At 41.5% G+C, this 25,802-nt stretch overlaps 1 protein-coding gene across 2 annotated transcripts; it reads right to left on the bottom strand.

Annotated features, from left to right (window-relative positions):
- Positions 1-2,039: 2,039 nt before the first annotated feature.
- On the bottom strand, positions 2,040-21,173 carry EDEM2 (ER degradation enhancing alpha-mannosidase like protein 2). 2 transcript variants are annotated; one of them, XM_074212082.1, is made up of 11 exons: positions 20,995-21,171; positions 20,744-20,854; positions 18,852-18,891; positions 17,485-17,590; positions 16,888-17,013; positions 15,609-15,820; positions 14,992-15,133; positions 13,118-13,242; positions 10,171-10,315; positions 8,505-8,626; positions 2,040-2,597 (listed from the first exon to the last, which is right to left on the bottom strand). In XM_074212082.1, exons 1-11 carry the CDS (start codon positions 21,099-21,101, stop codon positions 2,094-2,096), a joined length of 1,740 nt encoding a protein of 579 aa, XP_074068183.1. In that variant the 5' UTR covers positions 21,102-21,171; the 3' UTR covers positions 2,040-2,093. The 2 variants fall into 2 exon arrangements, with proteins under 2 accessions (XP_074068183.1, XP_074068184.1); XM_074212083.1 differs by lacking the exon at positions 20,744-20,854 and having other exon boundaries at positions 20,995-21,173.
- Positions 21,174-25,802: the final 4,629 nt, after the last annotated feature.

Genomic DNA, 25,802 nt, shown 5'->3' with positions numbered 1-25,802 from the left:
TCTTACAAGATTGACATTCCTCAAAGAATTTTTGGAACTTCTTTCAGAACATTCTTTTGAATCTCCACCAGGAGATATTCATTCTTTGAGAAAGAATTTGATTTCCAAAAACAGTCAAGTGTAATTTGAAACCATGTCTGGTAAAGTTGGATGATTAAACTTGCAAATACCATTTGTAGGGAAAATAACTCTAAAATGAAGGCTGATTGTTTTTTGATGAGGCTCATAAATTCTGCAGATCATTTGTTTAAAAATATTGATCAAGCACCTATTATTTATGGAACCTGATGCTGAGGAACTGAAGTACAAAAGAAAATGACACTGTGCCCTGTGTTCATGGAGTTTATGGTCTAATAATTAGATGTGACAGATAAAAAAGACTAGCAAGTGAAATAGAACTGAGAATGCAAGAATTACAGAAAGGTAGACTGGAACCAGATTAAAAGGCCTTGAATGATGAATTGTTATTTGAACACAATTCAGTCAAGAAAAGAAATTGTTTTAGCAGTCAAATAATGTGATCAGAGATGTTCATTATGAAGATTAAGCCAGCATCAGCACCCAAGAGAAAGAGGAGGGGGGAAAGAAGTGGGAACATCATAAAAGTTTCAGAATTGTTTGGAGCAATGCTTGCCTCATTGGAATTACTGTAGAGGTTCCCAAGGTGGTTACCCATTTACACATCCAAGTTTATTTTGTCTATCTTTTGAAATTAGTCATATCACTTTAGAGTCACTGCAGGTAGGCCCTCATATTTCCCACAGGACCCAGTGCAGAGTAGGCAACTAAGGTGTCTTGAATGACTGACTCCTCTAGGAGACAGTGAAGGCCAGGTGGTTGGTGAAGTTACAAGTGGACAAACATGGTGGCCTCTGACCTCTAGGGGCTTACAGCCAGTCTAGTGAAAGGTTATGAAACATGCATAAGTAGCCACAATAAGTTACACAAGACATGTCCACATAAGAGGTGCAAAGTAACCTTTGTGGTCTGGGAGGAGAGAGGTCGTTGCTAACCAGGAGTGGGGGGAAGTGGTAAACGATTAGCCAAGGGTTTTCCAGAGGTGGCTGACATTTGACCTGGGGTTTTCAAGATGGGTAGGATTTTGAAATGGGAGATCCAAGGAAAAGGAATTCCATGTACAGAGATCACTATAACTTGAAATGTGCAATGTTCCCAGGATGTTTTTGGGAACAAGCAGTCCCCAAAAGGCACACTCACCTAGGTGCAACATTCTTGTTCCATACCTACAGTCCCATCACTTTCTTCCTTTTCTCTTTTAAATTTTTTGAGATACTTTTTGTTTTTTTAGTGTTTTGCAAGGCAATGGAGTTAAGTGACTTGCCCAAGGTCACACAGCTAGGTAATTATTAAGTATCTGAGGCCACATTTGAACTCAGGTATTCCTGACTCCAGGGCCATGCTCGATCCACTGTGCCACCTGTCCCTTGAGATACTTCTTCCATCTCTCTCCCACAGAACCAAGTTATGAAAATTTTCAGATTCCTAACTTTATCGACCTCCCACAACCATTTATACTTTCTCATAATTGTGACCTAATTCCTAAACTCCAAAAATTGAGCTATTCTGGTAGCCTGGGCCTTCTGAAAGCTTAACCTTAAAAAACAAAAAAATTCTAAAACCATGGAAAATGGTACCCGTATCTGATGTATACCAAAATAGTTTAGATTCACACCTGGAGAATTACTTATCAGTTCTCTGTCAATACAATTTCTACCAAGATTCCAACATCCAAATCTGTAATCTGAGTGGGGGTTGTGTGACAAGAACATGCAGGGACTGGGAATCAGGACACCTGGATTCTGATTCTAGTTCCACCTCTAACTTACTGCATGAACTTTGGGCAAGTCACTTCCTTTTTCCTGAGTCTCAGTGTGACAGGTAGTTGCAGTCCCTATCCCAGCCCTTAAATAGACTGAGTCCCTATCTCTCTGGACCTTTTCCATTTGCACAGTGACTCTCCTGTACTAGATGATCATAAAGTTCCTGGGTCTTAGGTTCTTGAGGGAAAAGACAGCAGAGGCAAAACCAAACACATTTATTAGAGTTCAACTTCAAAATTAATCTTCATGTAGTCATGGGGAGTCTAGGAAAACCTGTCCAAGCAATGCCAACTTGGAGGTAAAGGGCTGGCTAGGACACCTGAGGAGTGGAACACTACGCTTGGAGCTCTTTTTACCATTCATCTCAATTTGGTTTTCTGAAGCAGAGACATCTTTTCCTTTGTTTGGGATTTCCCAATGGCCAGGGCCAGCAGTAGTTTTCCATAAAGTGGATTTTCGGTTTCGTTTAAGGGAGTAAAATTCCCTCATTAAGTCTTCTACTTCCCACTGTTCTTCCTTCTGTTTTCTACAGCAGTGCAAGGCTGCAGGGTCAATGGGGTGAGCTTCAGTGTTGAAGACATAACCCCCAGCTCCCAGTATACACTCTCCATAGGGTGTGATCACTGCATCAAAGGTGGAGCCATTGTTGTGAATAAAATTGTTCGGGTCAAACAGTAGATAGAGATACTTGACAGTCTCAGCCAGGAAGAAAGATTCCATTCGGTTATCCAATTTGTGATCTCTCAGGTCTTTAATCTACAAGAAGGGAGAGAAAAAGAAGTCAAGAGTATCACTAGAAGCAGGAACTCCACTCAACTGTTAGACCAAGGTGAGAAAGTCAGTAAAGGTGAAAGGTGGAATAATAGATCCATCTTAAAAATCTGTTGTTGAAACAGATTTTGATTTTCAAGTTACTTGAATAAGCTAATGGAGTTTACTGGCACAGATGAGTCAGGTTCACTTTAACTGTTTGAGATTAGAAAAGTGCTTTCCCTTTAACAACTCTCAGTGGATTTCTAGTTTTATTCATAAATATGACTCAGAAAGGATTTGGAACAACTAAGAATTGTTCTTTTGCTGTTTGGAAAAGCTGAGGAACTCAAGAGGCTTGCTCCTCTGCTGCTCTTTCTTGGACTGCCTCCAAAGGACAGCAGTGAATCCAAATCCCCATGACCTAACTGCCTAGGGACAGTGATAAACTGATAAAAGTCTTCCAATTTTCAGCCCCTTTCAGTCTACTTTGAGGCTGGATATGGAACAACATGAGTGTCAGTGGTGGGAAATGTCCTAGGGAGAGAACTAGCTCTAGTTCAGCCAGGGTAAAGTAGATAATTCAGAACTGTATCGAAGCAATGCTTTCAGGTCTGAGCAACTATATCTGACATTTATACAGTCAATAAATATCCTTTTGGCCACGGAGCAACCAATCTGGAAAAGTTTACAACTATGGCTCTAAAGTCACTAAGACCAATAATACTCCTAAAGAAATAGAAGAAAATAAACCATATATAACAAAACTGAACTGAACAAGACCTCGAGAGAGTCAAAGAGAAAGAGAGGGAGGGAGGGAGGGAGGGAGGGAGGGAGGGGGGAGAGAGAGAGAGAGAGAGAAAGAGAGAGAGAGAGAGGGAGGGAGGAGGGGGGCACAGAGATAATCAGAGAGGGGCACAAAGAGAAGAGACAGAGACAGAGAGGGAGAGAAAAAAATGGCCTAAGTACCAGGAGTCTTAGTTTCTTAATTAATTAATTCACGGCTCCCTAGACCTGAAGTAGATTCCTTTAATCATCACATCTCCATCTGCACAAAATCCTTCGTTATCCCAAGTCTAGCTCAAACATCACCTCCTGCCTGAGCTCTACAGTGATCCTTCCCAGGCCAGACCAAAGCACCCTCATCTGGATACCATTCAATCTGTCGACTCCACCACAAATCAGAACATACTATCTATGCATGTTTTTTTCTCCCGTCTCCTATGCTCACTCTACTGTGAACCTCTTGAGGGTAGGGCTTTGTAAATAAGCCCTCAACAAGGGGTTTGAGCAAGGTGGGTTGGTGGATACAGCACTGGCCCTGGAGTCAGGAGCACCTGAGTTCAAATCTAGCCTCACACTTAATAATTACCTAGCTGTGTGACCTTGGGCAAGTCACTTAACCCCATTTGCCTTACAAAAGAAAAAGAAAAAAAATTAAGCCCTCAACAGCAAGCTTGACTAGTGTCTGCCAAATCAGTTCTCATATTCCATAACACCCAGCACAGGATCTTACTGGAGTAAGCAGGTTCTCAAATGTTTGTGGACTGAATGATGGAGCAGGTCATGTCTCCTTTTTAGGTCCCAATTTCTTCATCTGCTAAGTGAAGGAGTTGGACATGATATCTGAAATCCCTTCTCTTAGTTTCTTCAAAGAAACTAAGGAATGCAGGGATTCTTCAGTCATGGTGGATTGGGATTAACTAGAGCTGGAAAGGGCCTCGGAGGCCATTGAAACCACCCCCATCAGAGAAACAATGTCATCTCAGTAATAAAGAACAGAAGTAGGATGACGTATCAATACCCATGCAATCTGTGGAGGGCCCCACAACTGAGTCTTTTTCCTGGATATGAAGGTATAGCATGCATTCAAGGAACATGGTCAGAAAAATGGTGGCTGTAGGGCACAGTGTTCACAGCTAACACCCACGACCCTTCTGTTAATGTCCAGGCTTGGGGTAGGCTCAAAGAGTGAACAAACCACCATTTGTAAGACAGTTGAGATAGCTGAGTGTGGTGCTGAAGGTTTAATATATGCAAATATTGGCAGAAAATAGCTTTCCAAAAATATCTGTACTCTTGATGAAACTTTAGAACAAAGCTGTGGTCAGACACAGGTGTTCAATCCCACAATCAGTCCCCCAGACTGTCAGTTCCATCTCTTCCTTCATGTGGGTTTGATGGGGTCTAGATTACCCAGAAACATAGAATCTCAGAGATTCTGTAGTTCAAGTAGAAGTCACATGAGAATCAGAAGTCACATGAGAATCTCAACATCTCTTTGACAAGTAGAACTTGTGACTTTTAGAATTTCAGCTCTGAGCAAAGTCTGGGTCTCAACAACAATACATGTTCACAATGTAAAAGACTAACAGAATGCTTTCTGTGGAGGGGGGGAAGCACGAATGGGGGGAATATTGTAAAACTCAAAATAAATAAAATCTTTCTTAAAAAACAATACATGTTCAACAAAATTAAGCTCCTATAGTGCAAAACACTGTGGAAACTATAAAGATGAATAAGGCATGGTCCCTGCTCTCATGGGGCTTACAGTCTAAATAAAGGCATATTGTCTCGATAAGGCTATGCTCAATACTCATAATAAAAAGCAATGACTACTATCTACACATGAGAGGTCTAAACAAAGTACTATGATTTAAAAAAGGTAGGAGCAAGTCATTATTGAATGGGAAAGAAATCAAGAAATGTGTTCATGAAGAGAGATGGGCATGTAAATCTGAAGTTTGGGTGGAATTTCATTTTTTGAAAATATTTTTTTTCCAATTGCATGAAAAAATAAAATTTAACATTTGTTTTAAAAATTTCAAATTCTCAAAAGAACATTGTACACATTAACACAATATTGTGAGTTGATCAACCTTGATGGATGCAGCTCCTCTCAGCAGTTCAGAGAACTCAGACAACTCTAGGAGACAAGCTATGGGACACCCAGAGGAAGAGAAACAAAGCAAAACAAAGAAAAACCTTACAGAATCTGAATGAATACTAACTCACTTTTTAAAAATTTCTCTTATGTATTTCTTATCTCATAGATTTCTTTCTTTTTCCTTAATCCTAATTCCTCATATCGAAAATGACTAATTTGTATGCCCCTGAGAGAAGAGGGGTGGGGAGGGTAAAAGGAAATCATTTAACTTAAAAATATGCACATGCATGTGGGTGAATGTTGAAAAAATTTTATAACACATAATTAGAAAAATAAAATAAAATATCAATTTAATTTAAAAAAAAAATTGAGTTCCAAATTCTTTCCATCCCTGTCTTCTCTTCTTAGATAAGATTTCAAGTTGGAGGGATGAGACATAATCAAAAGCTATAGATTATATTTAGGGGATAGATGATCAGCCAGGCTATGGAATAGACTGCATGGCTGTTTTTCATTTTGGAAAACAACTTGAAACTATGCCACCCTAGGTCTATAACCCGAAAAAAATAGTAGGGGAAAATAATCCATATATATGCAAAAATATTTTTGAAGTGGCAAAAAAAACTGGAAACTAATAGAGTGCCCCTCAACTAGGTAATGGGAGAGCAAATTATGGTAAAAGAATATAATGGAATATTATTGTGCCATAAGAAATGACAAAAGGGGTCTTTTCAGAGAAATCTGAGACTTGAGAAAACTGCTGAAGAGTCAAATGAGCAGAACCAGGAGACTAATTTATACAATAACAATATTATAAAGGCAAACAATCTTGAAAGACTTAAGAACTCTGATCAATTAAGACCAGTCTTAATTCCAAAGAAGTGATGATGAGGCATGCTATCTATCACCTGACAAAGAAGTAACAGATTCAAGATGAAGAATGAGACTGACATTTTTGGACAAGGTCAACATGGGAATTTGTCTTGGTTGACTAAGAATTTTGTTACAAGGTTTTTGTGTTTCTTTTTTTCTTATAAATTGGGGATGGGGTGGGAGGGATACTTGTTAGTTGAAAAACAGAAAAAGAAAAAGAAAAAGGGATAAATTGCATGAAACATGGTATAAGAACAGTCAAGAAATATAGATCGTAGCTAGAGTCTGAAGTTGACTCTGTTGGCATTAGGGAGCGAAGAAATTCCCATTTAGTCAAAAAGTTATCTCCCTTCATAGTCACCATATGAGTTAGAGGACTCATGATATTGTTCCTAGAAAGAGTCCTCAGATTGGAATCAAAAATACTCTGGAAAAGCTCTCCTCTTATGCCCCCTTTCACAGACCCTTTCACAAAACTGCCAGATCCAGGTAGATTACTGTGGTACAATGGAAAGAGCCCTGGCCTGACAGCCAGAAGACTGCTATTAATTTGCTTTGTGTCCCTGGGTAAGTCACTTACTTTTGCTCTTTGGGCCTTAGTTTCCTCTTCTGCCAAAGGCTAGAATAGAACAGGGTTTCTTAACCTTTTTTTGTATTGCAGACCCCGTTGACAGTTTGGTGAAGCCTGAGTATCCCTTCATAGGATGTTTATAAATGTATCAAACAATAGGTAGGAAACCAATTAGATTGAAAGAATGATCAAAATATTAACAAAGTTCACAGACTGATTAAGAACTACTGGATTGATGATTCCCTAAATCTGCATCTGGTTCAAAAGTTCTGTTAAATATTGGTTTGTTATGCCTTTATGATTAGGTGAAAAGATAGCATATGCTACTCAAATCCTAAGTGTTGCCTGGGTTGGGGGGCCTAGGAATAGTAGGAACAAGTTGTTCTTATCCTCAGCTATTACAGCTGGAAGGAACCTCCAGGGACCCACTGATCCACCCCTTTTAAACAGGTCAGGCTGCATGATTTCTTAAGGGAAGGCAGACTGCATACTATATTCCATGATTTTCTATAATCCAAACAGCAAAGAAATGAAACAAAATGCTATAGAGGAGAGGACATAACCTTTTCAAATCCATCTATGCCACTCTTCAGTCCACCCTCCAAAGCCAAGGCCTAAGACAAACAACAGTCTCATGTTATGAACACAAGGACTGAGGATTACAAAAGGCTGGGCTGCCTTCCAAACTACCACAATGTTTTATGATCCAGGGCAAAAAATCTTTGGTTTTAGGGAAAGGGAGGAGTAGTTCCCATTTATTCTGGCATTTCAAAGATTACAAAGCCCTCCATGTATACAATGTTTGGTCCTCACAACAAACATGCAAAGGGAGTGAGAGGAACTTTCCAAATGAGGAAACCGAGGTGCAAAAGATGTAGAATGATTTGTACATGACTGAACAGCCAGTAAATAGCAGAGTTGGCACTAGAACCCACCAGGTCCCCCAAGTCTGGTGGCCTTCAGTGTCTATGAAGTACCTACTACATATCAGGAACTATGCTGGGGTTGCGCATATACAAAGACCAAAATGAAACAATGCCTACTACCAAGGAGTTTAAGCTTTTCTGGGGGAGACAGAACATACATAGAAGCATAAGCAAAGTACAAGGTAATGGGGCTGGTTAAGTTACTTAACTCTGTTTGCCTCAATTTCCTCATCTTTATAATAAGAGGCAGAAGGAAATGGCAAACCATTCCTATATCCTTATCAAAAAAATTCCAAGAAGGGTCACGAGGAATCAGACACAACTTAAATGATTCAACAACAACAACAAGAATTAGGGGAGAGGAAAGAGAAAGAACTGGCATCTGCAAGGGATAAGCAAAAGCTTTGCACAGAAGTCTGCATTTGAGTCAAGTTTTGAAGAAAATAAAGGATTTCAGGAAGTGGAAATGAGAAGAGAGGTCCTTTCAGGTATGGGAGAGCTTCACATCCTACTTCCCTAGGTTCCTTCACTAGCACAAGGAAAAGGAACTAAGAGTTCCCAGAAAGCAGGTACATTTCAGGAAGTGAGTGACAAGGCTCTGCAGCAGTAGCTAGAGAAGCCCTGACCCAGACTTCTGAACCTTCAGAAACACTTACTGTTGCAAATCCACAGTCCACCTTGCTGATTTTCTCAATGGATTCCACAGCATCTCTTCCAAGTTCTAAGAGAGTGGGGTCCCTTGTGGCTTGGTAGAGATACATTGCACTCTCAATGAGTTCTGTGAAATCCAAAACAGAGTCCTTCTCATAAAGGGATAAGGGCTGGGGTCAGGTTAGGTCTGGGCAGTTGTAAGGTTATTAACCAAATCTTTCCATTACATGCTCTGTCCCCCTAACCAAGGGTGGGCTCAGTATTGAAAATGATCACTAGAGGATAAGCAAAAGAGAGAAAATTCACACACACACACACACACACACACACACACACACACACACAGAGAATAAATCTGACCCCTGGGGAACAGGGACTAGGCCAGGGAATCATGAAGGATCTTCAGCTGAAACCTCACAGCTCCCTCTACCTCATTCTTCCTCCATTAGAAACTAATAAAGCTGGCTGAGAAGCAGAAGCTCTCATTTTCACCCTCTCCCTACCCCAACCTTGGCCCTCCATTGTTCCAACTTGGGGTTCAGGGAGGTCACTGCTGGTCACATGGTAGTGGAAATGACAATGGTCTAGGAGCCAGAAGACTTGGCTTTTGGTTCTGGCTCTGCTAATAAGTCACTGGGTAACTGTAGGCAAGTTACAACCTTTCTGGGTCCCAGTTTTCTCATTTCTAAAAATAGAGGTTTGGACTCAATGATTGATCTCTGAATTTCCCTTCAGTTTCTAACATTCTGTGGTTCTGTGATACTGAACATGTACTAAATCCCAGGCCCTCTACTTAATTTTCTCTATTTGAAAAGGGTCATAACACTTTGCCTGAACTCAAAAGGGTTGTGAGAATCTATGCATGTGGTAGAATTACAAAAGGGCCCTTAGAGACGACTAAATAAAACATCCTCCTTATATGTAAGGGAAATTAAGAGCCAGGGAAGAAGCATCCCCTGAGTCGGGGCAGAGCTGTATTTAGAATACAGCAATCTTCGCTCCCAGGCCAGTGATCCAGCTTTCTGTGCTATCTCCCTCCTTCAAGTAGTTAACGTGAGGGTTGTCTGTGAAGCTGTGTAAACTCCCTCTCTCCTGATTATCTTTTAAAAGCAAATATCCTCATGGAAGAAAGATTGGGAAAGCCCTTAGTTGAAAGGACAAAAAAGTGTCAATTTAGGCTAACTACATCTCAGAAAAATTTTAACCTATATATGGGCTGATTCCCATGCCCATCTAAAAATATAAGCCGGGGCAGCTAGGTGGTGCAGTGGACAGAGCTCTGGCCCTGGAGTCAGGAGTACCTGAGTTCAAATTTGGCCTCAGATACTTAATAATTACCTTTCTGTGTGGCCTTGGGCAAGCCACTTTACCCCATTGCCTTACAAAAAAAAAAAAGTATAAGCCCAAAGCTGCCTGTAACTCTGAACCCCCCTCCCCCCCTTTTCTTTGGAGAATCTCCAATCAGCTGAAAACTGATTGTACATTTCCAGAATCCAGGGGATTGAAGAGAAGGAGGAGCTGGGACTCTACACTTCCCACCATCTCCACTGATCTCCATGGCATCTCCCACAGTCATTCCCTCCCCTACCCCATTCAGGGGCCTGGTAGGCTAATCTGGTCCTGGAAAAGCCTAGGAGTGCAGTTCAGATGCCAGGCAGATGCTCCACTCACCTGGCCGAAGTGGGTAACCTTCCCGTTTCTCAACTGTGTAGCCCTGGGGAATGTTATAGAATTCTGGCAACCCTCCAAACTGTTTCCACACTGTGTAGTAATTGAGGAATGTCTTCATGGCATTGTCAATGTCCCCAATGAGGCTCTGCAAAGAGAGGCATCTGTGAACTTTTGTATGATTAGTACCATCTATACTCCCATACATTAGTCAGTAAACCAGCATTTATTTTTGAGTGCTATTTTATTTTATTTTTATAGTTACATGCAAAGTCATATGATTTGACATAATCTGTCCAACTCACTGACACCACCATAGTCAAGCCCTAGAGAATTAGGTTAAGGAAATCAGAGGCAGATGGTATAATTCAAAAGGAATAATATTAATGACAGCTAATATTTAATAAAAGAAATAAATGTTTTAAGGTTGAGGAAACATTTTACAGAAATTACCTCATTTGGTACTCCCAACCCTATAATGTAAGGTTAATTCACTCTGAGGAAAGACATACAATTATCAAGAGACTACTTCAGGATTCATAAGATCTGAGACAAAGAGCTGTAAGGGATCTTAGAGATCATCCAGTCTAATCCACTTACTTTACAGGTAAGGAACTAATGCAAAGAAAAGTGAAGTGACTTGCTTAGTCTTCCCAAATCCCAGTTCAGTACTCTCTCCACTTCCTTAGAATACCACCACTTAATTTGACTAGATTCAAAAGATCTGGGTCCATAATAGGGAGATCTCCATCAGATCATCCTACCTCTCAGGAACTCACATTTGCTCATCTATGAAATGGGCATGATGCCTGTCCTACCTGCTGCACAGAGCTACTGAGAAGAAAGTGATCTGTAGGGACAGCTGGGTGACCCAGTGGATAGAGCACCAGCCCTGGAGTCAGGAGGACCTGAGTTCAAATCTGGTGTCAGACACATAATAATTACCTAGTTGTATGACCTTGGGCAAGTCACTTAATCCCACTGCCTTGCAAAAAAAGTGTTTTGTGAACTCTCGTATGATTAGTACCATCTATACTCCCATAGTCACACAACCAGCATTTATTTTTGAGTTCTATTTTATTTTTAGTTACATGCAAAGATAGTTTTCAACATTCATCTTTTTGTAAGTTTTTGAGTTCCACTTTTCTTCCTCCCTCCTTCCCCCACTCCCTCCCCAATGAGTAATCTGTACAATCAAAAAAAGCATTTATTTAAACACCTAGGACAAGCTAGGTACTAGAAATGTTGCAGCAGATAAAACAGATGGACCCACCAGACACCAGAAGACGGACCCTGTGTAATTAAGGGGTCATTTTAGCTCCTTTTCCTTTCATGCTCTCTAACCTAGCAGACTTGATAGAAATACTACACCACAAGGAAGTCAGTTGTGAATACACTTCCTCCTTGACCCAAGAAGATTCTGAATATGCTTTATGTAGAAAATCTTTAGTGGAGGGACTAGCTAAGAACTCCCAGATCACAAAAAATCCCAGTCTTCTCACCTTAGGGATCAGCTAGGAAAATGAAGGAGCAAATAAGTATGGTTAAGGTGGAGAAAACAAAGGCGCTGCCCCAGATGTTCTCTATGGATGTTTCTAGCTCTGAGCCAACCCATCAGTCAACAAAGACTTATTCAGGGTTATAGGTATATATGTGTGTGTCTGTGTGTATATACACATGTGTAAACAGACACAAAGATTTTTGTGTTTGTACGCACACACACACACATTTATATACCTGTAGGCTTGCACATGTGCATACAAACCCACCACACACGCACAGGTAGGCACACATACACATAAGCATATAAGCACATACATGTGTATCCATGCATGCTTACAATATGCACACACATGAATGGGTACATGCCGCTCTGTACGTGCATCTACACAAACATACACCCAAGTGTCTCTATCTATGAATGCACACACCAAAATAGAGACACAATGATGGTATGGGGGTGGAGAAGGCACTAGCAGCTGGAGACTGAGCAAGGCCTAAGGTAGGTGGTGTTCAAGTCAAGCTTTGAGGGGAACTAAGGCAGCTTGGGAGTCCCTTTATTCAAAGGCACAGGGACAGGAATGCCATCTTGCTGTGAGGATGGAACACAGGCCAGTTTGGCAGGAGCACAGAATGTGCGAATGGAAATGATGCCCAAAACCTAGGACTCCAACTTCTCCTTCACCTCCAGCTACTCTAAAAGTGAATTTAAATTGTACACTGAAAATAACTTTTGGATGTGATGAATTCAGAGAAGGATGGAAAAATCTTACATGAACTAAGGAAGAATGAAGTAAACAGAGTCCAGAAAATAATATGTGACTACAAAAATGTAAACATGAAAAACAACCACATAACAGGAAAACCAAAAGTGAACGTTGCAAAATTATAAAGATCAAACATGGCTCAAAAGAAATAGACACTCCCTACCCTCCCTGCAAAAGCAGGTTTGGGGGACGGCTAGGTAGTGCAGTGGATAGAGCACTGGCCCTGGAGTCAGGAGTACCTGAGTTCAAATCTGGCCTCAGACACTTAATAATTATCTAGCTGTGTGGCCTTGGGCAAGCCACTTAACCCCATTGCCTTGCAAAAACTAAAAACTAAAAACTAAAAAAAAAAAAAAAAAAAAAGGTTCACAAGCAAGAGGAATAAGAGGAACACTGCACATATTTCCAGCCTTTTCCAGTGTATTTATTAGTTGTGCTGTTTTTTTCCTCTTCTTTTTTTTGTCTTTAGAAAAATACTTTTTTATTCTAGGGAATGGCTATATAGATGGAAGAGGGAAAAGGATACGGGGAGAAACTAAGGTAATATTAAAAAAAGGACATCAATAAAAACATTTAAAAAACCTTCACATTTTTATTTTCACAGTAAAACTACAACTCTGATCATTCCCACCTTCAAGCCTAGCCAACAGGGCTTCCAGGGATTGAAAGATAAGCATTCTTACCTGCAAACCTGGCCAATAGGCTTCCAGAGACTGAAATACTGGCATGGAAACAGTCCCTTTGTACATCTGCACCCATAGGTACCAGTCATCAAAACGGGTGTAGTTCCGAATGGCTTTATTATATTCTGCAGTGGAGATGGGGTTAGTCATGTCAGGGAATAGGAAGCCAGCCCTTATTACTGAATAGGGATCCATGTACTAATAAAATCCAATAAAGAGCTGGCAAAGTTAGGATGCAGTTGTAAAGTTTCAAAATTCATTAAGTAAAAGGGTAAAATGGTCAAGTTTCAGAAATACTTCATTCAAATACGTCCTTTTATTTAAAGCATAGAGGTTGGCATACCCTATCCACCCCTCTTTTCTTGGTGATGTCATGTACACCAGGGGCAAAGAGTCAAAGAGCCCATTCTCTACTTCTTTTCCATTATGGACCCCAATGTAAAGCCTCTCCAGGCTTGGCCAATGGATGTCTTCACTTGCCTCTTAATCTGAACAGCAATCAGTCTTCCCTGGTCCTTTTTCCTCCCTGCAGCTCTTAACTCTTGTGATATGGAAAAAGAGATCAAACTCTTTCTGCTTGGCCCAGAGGGAAAGTGATGGGGAAGCAGCTCTCTTAAGAGGAAGGCTGTCCACAAATGGTATAAGCTCCTCACTCAATGCCACAAATGTCAGGGGACTTCCTACCCTGGGGGGTGGGTGAGTTAGAAAAGATGATTTTTAAGGTCTCTTCTGACTCAGAGCTATTGTGAGAAGGGTTTTGAAAAAAAGAGAATAGTATTCCCAGTGATCATCTCCCCTACTCCCTTCTATCTACTCCTGGAGCTAGAGAAGTCTGCAGAAATTGTTCACATGGTTTCTGTTTCTTCACTGGATTCAAAAGTCTATCCATTCTTTATAGCATCACGGCAGGCAGGAGTGTGGGAACTCAGATTTCTTGGGCTTAGATCCTACAAAGCCAGAAGTCACAGAAGCCATCCGTGAATTTCCTTATTTCTTGCTCCTCTTGTTTACAGTCTAAATCTTACTATGCTTAGTACTTAGAGTCAGTGTAAGAATCAGAGTCCTCTTTCATCCTCTTGGTAGGTGGGAGGCCACTGTGCCCAGTCTGAGCTTAAGAAGGGTCTACCAAGCTAGTAAGGATTCATTCAAGTAAGAGGCCACAGTCTCTAGGTTTATGTTTTGAGACCCAAACAATCTAGTCAAGTTTGAAGGTACTTTCCTGGGTTGGCCACAAAGTGGGCACATTTTGGCCATAGATCTATTTGAAGGCCATCTAACTCCCATATTAGACAGCATCTACTAAACAAGGTTGTGGTCTTTGCTGGAGTAGGGAGTACCAACATCAATAGAATCGCATATTACTAAAGCATAAAAGTAAAAGAAAGCTACATAATCTCTAATTTGAAGTCTGATTGACTCTCAGTCCAAGAAGAGACTTATGCCACAAAGTCTCTGCTGCAGTCCAAATTAGGGTTACCAAGTGACTCCAGGAGAGTAGAGGATTCTCAGAAGAGGTCAGGTTCCCAAATTCCCAATCAAACTTGGTACAGAGGTAGCTATGGGGAAGGAAAAACTAATAACCCTACTCAACAGAGAACCAACAGTCATATCTTCTCCTTCCAGCAAATACAACTGGTTGAGTAGGAACCAACCAATAACCAGCTTTGAGGCTCTGGCTTCTGCCTCTGGGAAATGCCATATGTTCAATGTAAAGGTCAAGAGAGGCCTTTTATATTGAGATAATGCATCACTGTTAGAGAAATTTCATCATTTAAAAAAAAAAATAGACCCTAGCCTTCATTAGGTCTGAGGGTCACAAAGAGTTATTGGCATGTCACAGGCACTCCACCCACACGCAGAGGAATCTTTCTTACCGAGAAACATGGACATCAGCTCTTGGTCCTGAAGCAGGATAGCTCCCTTCACCAGGTATTCGAAGTAGGAATCCACACCAGCACCTATGCCAGCATCCTGAGCCACCCACTTGCCTGTCACCACATCAATGTGGTTGCCTACCTGTGAGAAAGAGGCAGGTCCGAACTGAGGGCCCACAGCCCAGCCTTGCCTACCACCTCACATAACACCCCCAACCAGATGGTCATATACAATGTGAACATATGGGATTACTTTCTTCCCATCATCTCCATGGGGTGTGTTATCGGGATATGGGATCTAGTATACCACTATCTGAAACACTTCTAGAAAGGTACAGCCAAATACCCTAGAAATGTGAAAAACTCAAGATGGAAAAATACTAGGGCCTGTTCTACTCTCTAATCCCATCCCCCATGCCATTCTTATTGTATGGTGGCTGATGTTAAATGTCCTAAATACTTCTAGAAACAGGTCCAGAAAATGAGTTAATACCATTTTCCATTACCTCTCTAGGTTTTCCTTGGTCTGCCTTCAGCTTCTGGCTTTAAGCCCTTTGTCATGGAAGCCATCCCTAATGTGTCAGATCTGAGTCAAACAAGAAAAGTATCCTACTCACCAGTCCAATATCTGACCGGCTTTTCCATAAGCCCTTTAGAGCCCTTCTGGCTACTTCCTCAAAGATTGGGTCACCAGTCAGGCTGCTCAGGGTGGCAAATTCTACAATGAAGGTCCCTATGCCAGCCGTGCAGGTCACAGGAGTTTCCCCAGGATTCACCCCATGCATCAAATTCACTGTTCCATATGGCATCCCCGTAGGAGTCTGAAAAGCTGAACCACAGAGATTGGGGGTCTGGGCAAAAGGACAGGAGCCATGCTTGATGAAAATCCCATACCTCAGAGTATTCCAAGGCAGATGGGGCCTCCCACTCAGAACAATGGCAGCTGAGGCCAGAGTCCTGAACTACTGATGCAGTTCCAGAGCAAAAGGGGTCAGACTTGGCATGTTAGTCCAAGGGCAGGAACCAGACTGCCTGCCGGCAGTTAATGAACATGATGCTTTTATGGGGACTTCCTCTTTCAACCAGAGGAACCTACGTTTCCTCAAAGTCCTCGAATTCCCTGAAGGCAACAAGCTTAGAGAATCTCACTGTCTAATAGGCTTGGGAGAGTGTTATGGCCAAAGGTAATACTGGAAATGTCTGGAGAGTTTCACATGTCCTAAAACAAAGGAATAGCCAGGCAGGCTCTCAGCACAGTGAATCACACAGGATATCACACTGAAAAGGAAGCTGTGGATGTTAGTAGTGCTACAAGGCTTTGGACCCAAGATTTACTCTTTTCAGAGGCAAGTAGCATATCAAGAAAATAAAGAAATGCCTTCATGATGAGGGTGTGTTAGAGGTATAGGAGACCATGGGGGGTGGTCCATGTTTACAAAGAGTTAGAAAACTTCAGTGTCCACAAACAGAGTGGTATTGCTGACCACATTCCAGTAGGGATGGAAACCAGGGTAGGGTAGGCTAGTCTTAGATCAATACAACCATGGCTTTCCTCCCTTGTTCCACGCCTCCAATACAGCAGGGTAGCAGACTGGAAGGGAGGGAGTAGAGGGACTCGAAGCAAGGGACTTGTACTAGTAGGCCCTCCTTAAGGACTACTCCTTTCTGGCCAACAATGAATCAGCTTATTCAACTCTAAACCAATTCCAGGAAAATAACATCAAGACTTCAGAACTCTCAAGACTCGAATTTCTCCTACTCCATATTTTCTGCATTAGCCCAGGGAAAGAGGAGAGAATAAATATTTAGAATGAGAAATTAATTTACAGAGAGGCTCACTGGCTCAGGTGAGCAATACTGGATACAACTGACCCACAAAATCACCCATGGAAATACCTGGAAGAAGCTTTCGAGCTGCCTCCTCGGCCATCCTCAGGAGAGGTCCAGAACAAGGCCATCCTGCCTCCACCTCCACTCCAGCTTTCTTAGAGAGCAGGTGAGCTGACAAGAGGCCTCCTACAACTAAAAAAGAAACAGTGAGTGAAACTTGATGGCCCATTCATGCAAAATCAGGGAAGCTGGATGTTTAAAGAAGAGATCAAAAAATCATACATATAAGAATTGGAAAGGCTCCTTAAGAGGCCATCAAGCCCAATCCTTTCAATTTTTTTTTTTTAACAGATGAGGAAACTGAATCTAAGAGAGTTTAAAAAACTTACTCAACAGTCACATGGGTAGTAAGAGTAGAAATCTGAAGATGAAAGCCTATAATCTTTTTAACCCTGTGATGTCAAAATGAAGGTATCTTCCCTTTCCCAACCCTTTTCCACAATGAGGAGTTGCCCTCTCAGACACTAGGTCTAGTGGTGGCTCTTTATAATCTTTTGTTTTTCCAAAGTCAGCTCTCCTCCATTACCCCTCTACTTGCCTAGTGAGAGACCCAGGCCCTTTTTCCAAAGACTCAGGGTCCCTGAGGTCCTGGGCAACACTAACCTCGAATGTTGGTTTCAAACACAGAGGCATTGACATCGATATCAAAATCCACACTTTCCTGAAGCACATCAACAACCCTCTGGAATTCAGTGACGTTCCCCAAAATCTGAAATAACAAAGGCAGGAAATCCCAGAAGAGATGAAACCATTGGGGAAAGGGAGGAAGAGGGAGTCAAAGAAATAAAATGAATGAGAGCCCTGCCCTGGCACTTCTTTCCCAGATCGAGCTCAGAATCTTAGTTTCAGGTTGCTTCTTTTCCTCTTTAGGAATATGCTAGGTTTGCTACTGCTTCATTAATAGGAGAAAAGCTCTCTAAGGCAAGTGATGAGCTATAAAAGAAAAATACCTGAGAGGCAGAAAAAAGAAATCTTTCTCAGTTCCTGTCCCCAACAATTTTGTTCAGAGCATTCCTCCAGCCTTCAGCATGAGCAATTAGGCTGAGAGACCAAAAATCAAGCAGGAGAGTGTCAGTACAATTTCTGTCTCTCTGTTCACCCACCAAATAAATCTCCTCCAAACCCTGATTCTGACACTTTAAAATACTGTATTGTGGTTATTCATTTGCCATGGCATTCAAGGCCCTCTACAATATGGGTCCCACTACCTTTCTGCCTGATCACTCAATAATCTTCTAAGTGAAATCCTCCATTTTAGCCAGACCAAGTCTTACTGTTTTCATTACAACAATGCCTCATGCTGATCCTCCTGCCAAGAAACTGGGCCCCCCTAATTTACCAACACAAATCCTACTTATCCTTTAAGGCCCAACTAAAGAGCCACACCTCCATACAAAAAACTATCTTGATTATTCCAACCCAGAGGGATCTCTGACACTTTTAAACCATAACACCAACAGCATACCATTTGCTGAGCATTGAGTAGAGACTGCCTTGTAATCTCTCAGAGTATGTTATGTCATGTTGTATTATACTGTTTTGTTATGGTGTGCTACCATATATTATTATTTTCTCACAGTTTAACTTTCCTGATTGGGAGGTGAGATGGGAAGATAGTCTTGTCTCTTCATCAAAACTGTAAGTTCCCTAAGGATCAAAATCAAGTTTTCTTCTTTGCTTTTTTCTCACTGCCTTGGATTCTGAGAACAACCTGAGCCTAGCAGGCCCTCTCTAGGCTCTGAGACAATTCCTATGGCAGGTGAATGTCCTAAAGAATTACTAGGATCACAAACACTCTTCTGAGGAAAAGTCAATTAAATGGAACTAATTCTCTACAACTTCAATTGAATGATTTGACATTATCAATTCTGATTAAGCAGAGGAAAATAACATCAGAGTGCATTTTTTTAACTGAAATAAACTCAATGAAGAAAGAATAAGAAAGGAAATAACACAAAAAAGACACTTACCAGTAAGGTGTCTAGGGCATCTATCAGAGTCAGAGAAAAACTGCAAAAGGACCAAAAAACCCCATTGATTCTTTTTATAATGTTTACTTATTTTTAACATTCATTTTTTTGAGTTCTAAATTTTCTCTTCTCTACTCTCTCCCCCATGCATTGAGAAAAAGCAAGCAATATCATTTCCAGTATACATGTGAAGTCATCAAAACATATTTTCCATATTAGCAATGTTGTAAAATAATAAAAATTTAAAAGTTTCCATTTGCAAGATCCATCAGTTCTCCCTTTAGAGAGGGACAGTATTTTTCATCATGTACCAATCATATACCACAAGCTAATCAGCTAATCCCCAAATGATGGGCATCCATCCCCTCAATTTCCACTTCTTGTCACCACAAAAGAGCTACCACAAATGTTTTTGTGCATTTGGTCCTTTTCCTTTAATCTCTTTGGGATATAAACCTAATAGGTGTACTGTTAGGTCAAAAAGTATAAACAGCTTAATATTCCGTTCTGCACAGTTCCAAATAATTCTACAGACTAGTTGGACCAGTTTACAACTCTAACAGTGCATTAGTGTAACTATTTTTCCACATCTCCTCTAGCATTTGTCAGTTTCTTTTCCTATAATACTTGGCAATCTAATTAATAGGTGTGAGATGGCATCAGTTGTTTTACTTTTCATTTCTCGAATTATTAGTGATCTAGAGCATTTTTTCCCAAATGTCTACTTGATTTTTTCTTCTGAAAACTGCTTATTCATACCTTTGACTAGTTATCAATTGGAGAATGGCTCCTAATTTTATAAATTTGCCTCAGTTCCCTATATATTTAAGAAACAAAGGAATTTCAATATTTATTGAGGATCCTTCAAAGAAGTAGGGAGTCTCTCTGGGCCTCAGTTACTCCAGCTCAGTACCCCTCTGTACAGATTTAGAACCTATCCTCTCATATCTGCTTTCTGAAAAGAAATTCTACAGTTGTAATTCAAACCCTAAAGGAAGAGAGGTATTTCGAGTCAATCTTGAGCAAATCGTGGAAAAGATAATGAGAGCAAGTCGAAGAGAGAGAGAGAGAGAGAGAGAGAGAGAGAGAGAGAGAGAGAGAGAGAAATCAATGGAAAACAGAGTATGAGGAAAGACAGGGTATTTCCCTCCCACAAAACCACACACTCTCTACCAGATCAATTCTGGCAACTAGACCAGAATCTCACTTTACAGCACTTACTATTGTGCCTCCTTCTGCCCCACCCCCTATTAGTACCAGCCACTCTCAGCTCTACTCATGAAAGTATAATACTACACTATTATACATCCCCCTCACTCCTTTATTCTTTTTTTTTTTAGGTTTTTGGAAGGCAAATGGGGTTAAGTGGCTTGCCCAAAGCCACACAGCTAGGTAATTATTAAGTGTTGGAGGTTGGATTTGAACTCTGGTACTCCTGATTCCAGGGCTGGTGCTCTATCCACTGTGCCACCTAGCCGCCCCGCAATTACATTTTTATCTGGTTCTGCCTGCTGAGGATTTTTGCAAGAAGTCATGAGTCCGGTCGATAGTATCTCAGCAACTAGTCGCCCCACACCTCTGGACCTTGGGTCAGTCACAGGTCGCACAAGCCTCACTCTACGCCACTCCGGCACGGGCAGACGCGGACAGTGAGGCTCGGAGGAGACTACGCGGTTTGGCGGCGGGGCCGGGGAGCCTTGGCGGAGCCGCTGCCCCCGCACCACAGGGCTCTGGGCAGCCCCGGGGCTCCCCTCGCAGCCGGCCGGCCCCGCGTGACTCAGTGCGGGGCTGGCAGGGCAGCGGCCGGGCCGAGTCCCCGCCCCGAGCAGCCCTTCCGGCCCCCGGCCCCGGCCCCCGGCGCGCCTCCCGCCCCGCCGGCCCCGCGGGCTCACCTTCCCCAGGTGTCCTGCCCGTCGCAGGTGAGCGGCCGCAGCTCGTCGTAGGGGAAGGCGTTCTCCAGGTAGTTGTTGTAGGCGTGGTAGAACATGGCCTGGACTCGCTGCCTGGGGCCGGGGCGCAGCGCGGGTCAGGCGGGGAAGCGCGGCGCGCCGCGCGGGGGGCACCGGGGAGGTGGGACCGGGAGGGGGAGGGGAGGGGAGGGGGCCCGTCCCGCCGCCCCCCGCCCAGCCCCGGCGCTCCTCACCTGTAGCGGGCCGGGTCGGGCGCGGGACCCTCGGGCTCGGGCGCATGGTGGTGCAGGGGCAGCAGCGCGCACAGGAGGCAGAGCGAGTAGAGCGGGCACCGGGGCATGGGGCACAGGTGCTCTCGGCGCAGCCCGCATAGCCCCGCGGCCCCCTCCGCCGCGCTTCCGGGGTCTCCTGGGCTCCCTGCCGCGCTTGCGCGCCGAGCCGAGGAGCCCAGCCGACTACACGACCCAGCGTGCCCCGGGGGCCGCGGGGCCCGCCGGGAAGTGTAGTCCCCGCGGGCGGGGCGGCCTTCCTGTCTCAGCCCTCTCCATCCCTGAGCCGACGGGCAAAGCTGTCCGATCCCGAGGATCGGGAGCCGGAAGGAAGGAGACCTCGGAAGCCGCCTCCTTCAAACCCCCCCTTTTCCTGACGAGGGAACTGGGGCTCGGAGCCCGCGGCTCGGTGCCAGGCAGAGCGGCGCGAACGGGGGGCGCCGGCCGTGGAGGGGCAGCAGATGTCTGAGCAGCCCGCCTCAAGACCCTCAGTACCGCTCCGACCCCGCACAAATCGCTGCGCCTCGGTTTCCCCATCTGTAAAATGAGGAGCCCTTCATGGCCTTCCAGCTTTCACTCTTCGCTCTTGTTGCTCCAGAACCGAACTCTATCACTCTGCCTTTCTATGCTTTTAAAATCTACTTTCAACGCCATCGTGTTACGGATGAAGAAACTGAGGCAAATTTACCCAGATTATACTGCTTTTAGCCGGCATACCTCCATTCTCCTACATTGTCCACTTTCCCACCCTCCTTTTTTATTAGATTTTTGCAAGGCAATGGGGTTAAGTGGCTTGCCCGAAGTCACGCAGCTAAGTAATTATTAAGTGTCTGAGGTCTGATTTGAATTCAAGCCCTCTCGAGTCCAGGGCCAGTACTCTGTCCTCTGCACCACCTAACTGCTCCCTTTTTTCTCTTTTTTTTAAAAAAATTATTTAAGGCAATAAGGTTAAGTGGCTTTCCCAAGGTCACTTAGCTAGGTAATTATTAAGTATGGTGAGGTCATATTTGAATTCAGGTTCTCCCGACTCCAGGGCCAGTGCTCTATCCACTGCACCACCTAGCTGCCCCTCTTTTTCCCTTTTTATTTATTTTTTAGGGTTTTTTTTTTTGCAAGGCAAATGGGGTTAAGTGGCTTGCCCAAGGCCACACAGCTAGGTAATTATTAAGTAGATTTGAACCCAGGTACTCCTGACTCCAGGGCCGGTGCTTTATCCACTATGCCACCTAGCCGACCCCCCCCCCCCTTTTATTTCCCCTTTTTAAAGAAATTCTTATCTAATTTAAATCAGGATTGGACCATCAGTTCATCCCTATGGAGAACTCTCTCTACCATTTCAGGCTGGCACTTAATTCCTTCAACTTAAAATGTTGCTCAAAACACTGAGAAGTTAATTTGCCCAGGTTCACCTGAACAGTATATTATCAGAGCCAGGTTTTGAACATGTGTCTTCATGGCTGACTTTCTATCTACTGTATTGCCTCTCAGTGAATTTAGTAGTCACTACCAAACACAGACATTAAATACAGAAATAAGAAATGCTATTGCAGTAGCATTGTTTGTGAAGCCATAATCACCTTCAGTTACAGTTTAAGTGGAACATTTTCCACCTAACATTGATATCAACAAAATTATTAAGTTTGTTTCTAAATTCCCAACCATTTTTTTTCCTTCTGTGTATTTTTTCCTGATCTTGTTACTGTTATGATATTTGTAGTCTCTCTCTCTCTCTCTCTCTCTCTCTATCTATCTATCTATATATATATGTATGTATGTATGTATGTATGTATGTATATAGTATTCTTTGGTTTCTTTTACTCTATAACACTCCCACAGCTTCGCATATTCCTTAATAGTCTCCCTATTTGTTACTTTAAGAACAATAATATATCTTACAATCATGTAATATAATATGTTCAGTCATTTAATTTTCTAATCACTGAAGATAAGGATTTTTTCCAATTTGTTACTGTTATGAATAATGATGCTAGAAATATTTTTGTTCACATAGGTCTTTTTCTCTCTTCCAGTAATATTTTTAAGATACAATTCTAGGAAAGGGGTGACTGGAACAAAGGGATTTTTGCCAATTTAATGGGTATAAAGTGGTGTCACAGAATTGTAACTTTCATTTCTTCAATTATAAAAGTTTATCATTTTTACAGGTGGGTCTTTGATCATTTGCATTTTTTTAAATCTGACAGTTCATATTGATTACTTACCTATCAGATAGTGCTCACTTCCATTTTGAATGACAGACATTTACTAGAAATGTCTTAGCTAAAGAATTACTTTTACCAATCTATTTCTTTCTTTTTCATTTTGAATTAATAATGTTCTTGTAAGAGTTCTTTGTTTTTATGTACTAAAATCCAACTAAGAAAAAGAAATGTCTTCTGTTTATTGCAGAGCTAAAAAATTTTCACCTCTCTACAGTTGTGGTAAACATAGCATTGTATCTTATTATATTTTGTCATTTATCTTAAAATTTTAATTACCTTAAAAATTCAATACTAACAGAGTTTCTACATATATTCCTATATAAAACATTTTATCTTTTTAATTCAGTTTTTTCAGTTCCAAATTCCTACCTTCCCATACCTCTTTCCCCATTCATTGAAAATGCAAGAAAAACAAAACTTATTACAAATATGTATGACAAGCAAATTCCTGCATTAACTATATCCAAAAAAAATGCTTCAATCTTTTAAAGATGATTTTTATTGGTGTCTTGTTTCTTATATCATTGTAGTTATCATAAGTATCCATTCTTCACTTTTCTATAGAGCTATATTATGTAGCATACTTTTTTAGAAAGAGAAAACATCAGTATAAACTGATACATTGAAAAAGTTTCCAAAATGTGCAATATGTTACACCTTTGGAACTCCTATCTCTGTATTTTTTTTTCAAACTTTATAACATTGTTTTAACCATTTTAAAATTTTTTATCTTAATAGCATTTTATTTTTTCCAATTACATGTAAAGGTAGTTTTCAATATTCATTTTTTTTTTTTAGGTTTTCATAAGGAAAACAGGGTTAAGTGGCTTGCCCAAGGCCACACAGCTAGGTAATTAAGTGTCTGAGACCGCATTTGAACCCAGGTACTCCTGACTCCAGGGCCATTGCTTTATCCACTATGCCACCTAGCTGCCCCTTCAATATTCATTTTTGTAAAATGTTCTCCTTTCCTCCCTCCCCTCTTCCTGCAAGTAATCTGATATAGGTTATACATATACATTTATGTTAAACTTATTTTTATATTAGTCATTTTATGAAAGAAGACTCAGAAGAAAGAACAAAAAATAAAAAATAATAAGAAAATGTGAAAATAACACACTTTAGGGGCAGTTAGGTGAAGCAGTGCATAGAGTACTGGCCCTGAAGTCAGGAGGATCTAAGTTCAAATCCAGCCTCAGACACTAAATAATTGCCTAGCTGTGTGACCTTGGGCAAATCACTTAAGCCTATTGCCTTAAATAAGTTTAAAAACTAGAAAAAAAAGAAAATAACACACTTTGATCTGTATTTAGAATCCATAGTTCCTTCTCTGAATGGGAATGGCATTTTCCATCACAAGTCCTTTAGAATTATCTTTAATCACTGCATTACTGATTGTCTCATATTTCTTCAAGATCTATTGACCTTTATAATTTTGTAACATTCAGTTTTGATTTAAAAATTTTTTTAATACTGTTTACATTGTTGTAGTTACTACGTATATTGTTTTCTTGGTTCTGCTAACTTTCAGTACAATTATTTTTCCCCCCATTTGACCACATCCCTTCCTATCTTAGGTGTATTAATATTGTTTGTGCTGAAGATTTTCAAATTCATGTAATCAAAAATATGCTTCAATTTACCTTCTGAATTCATAAGTTGGGGAGTTGATAGCATGCTTCATCATGGTATCTTTGGAATTGTGGTGGGTTCCATTGTGTTGATGGAAGTTTCTAAATCTTTCCAAGTTGTTTTTTTCTGTTATTAACAATAAGTCTTACAAAACTTTAAACTTTCCCATTTTATTTGAAATGAGAATATCCTTCTGAAATTTCTCCCACCTCCAACAATAACACACCTTTATCTCCTTTCCCAAATCCCCTTCCCTCTCCACTCTGTGTTTCTGTTATTCTTTGTAAGATCCCTGATTTGATATTTCAAATCAACTTTTCTCTCCCCTTTTTTCCATTCAGTTTTTAATCAAAACAGTGCTTATTGGTGGTTATGATCCAGTGATCTAGTGAAATATAGGGCAGCTAATGGTGCAGTGACTCTGACAGAGCTCTGGCTCTGGAGTCAAGAAGATCTGAGTTCAAATGTGGCCTCAAACACTTACAAGCTGTGTGACCTTGGGCAAATCACTTCATCCTGATTGCCTTGCATACAGGACAATCTCCAGTCATCCTGATTCATATCTGGTCACTGGACTCAGATGACTCTAGAGAAGAAAGTGAGGCTGGTGATTTTGCATAGCACCCCCTCACTCAAATCTAATTCATGTGCATGTCATGGCATTACCTCCCCGATGTTATCACCTTCTTGAAGAATGGAGGACAAAAACTATCAGATATTAAATAGCTAACCATAAGTGTAAAGAATCTATTGATTTGGGTATTTATCTTAATGATATACCTCATGTTCTGTTTTTGTTGGTTTTGCTAAATTGTCAAGTAATCTTTTCTCTTAAAGTAGATTGCTAAGATTTTCTGGGGAATTTATTTGGGAGTTGAAGTGCAGTATCTCTCTCTCTCTCTCTCTCTCTTTTCTTTT

Source organism: Macrotis lagotis, chromosome 1 (assembly GCF_037893015.1).
Source record: "Macrotis lagotis isolate mMagLag1 chromosome 1, bilby.v1.9.chrom.fasta, whole genome shotgun sequence".
NCBI lineage: Eukaryota > Metazoa > Chordata > Mammalia > Peramelemorphia > Peramelidae > Macrotis > Macrotis lagotis.
This window is presented reverse-complemented; position numbering and strand designations above follow the sequence as displayed.

Coding starts and splice junctions, on each gene's coding strand:
- EDEM2 (XM_074212082.1), bottom strand. CDS start 21,101: ATGCCCCGGTGCCCGCTCTACTCGCTCTGCCTCCTGTGCGCGCTGCTG. Junction 18,892..20,743: donor GGGCAGGACACCTGGGGAAG/GTGAGCCCGCGG, acceptor GTCCTTTTGCAG/TTTTTCTCTGACTCTGATAG. Junction 10,316..13,117: donor CCTATTGGCCAGGTTTGCAG/GTAAGAATGCTT, acceptor CTCTCTTTGCAG/AGCCTCATTGGGGACATTGA.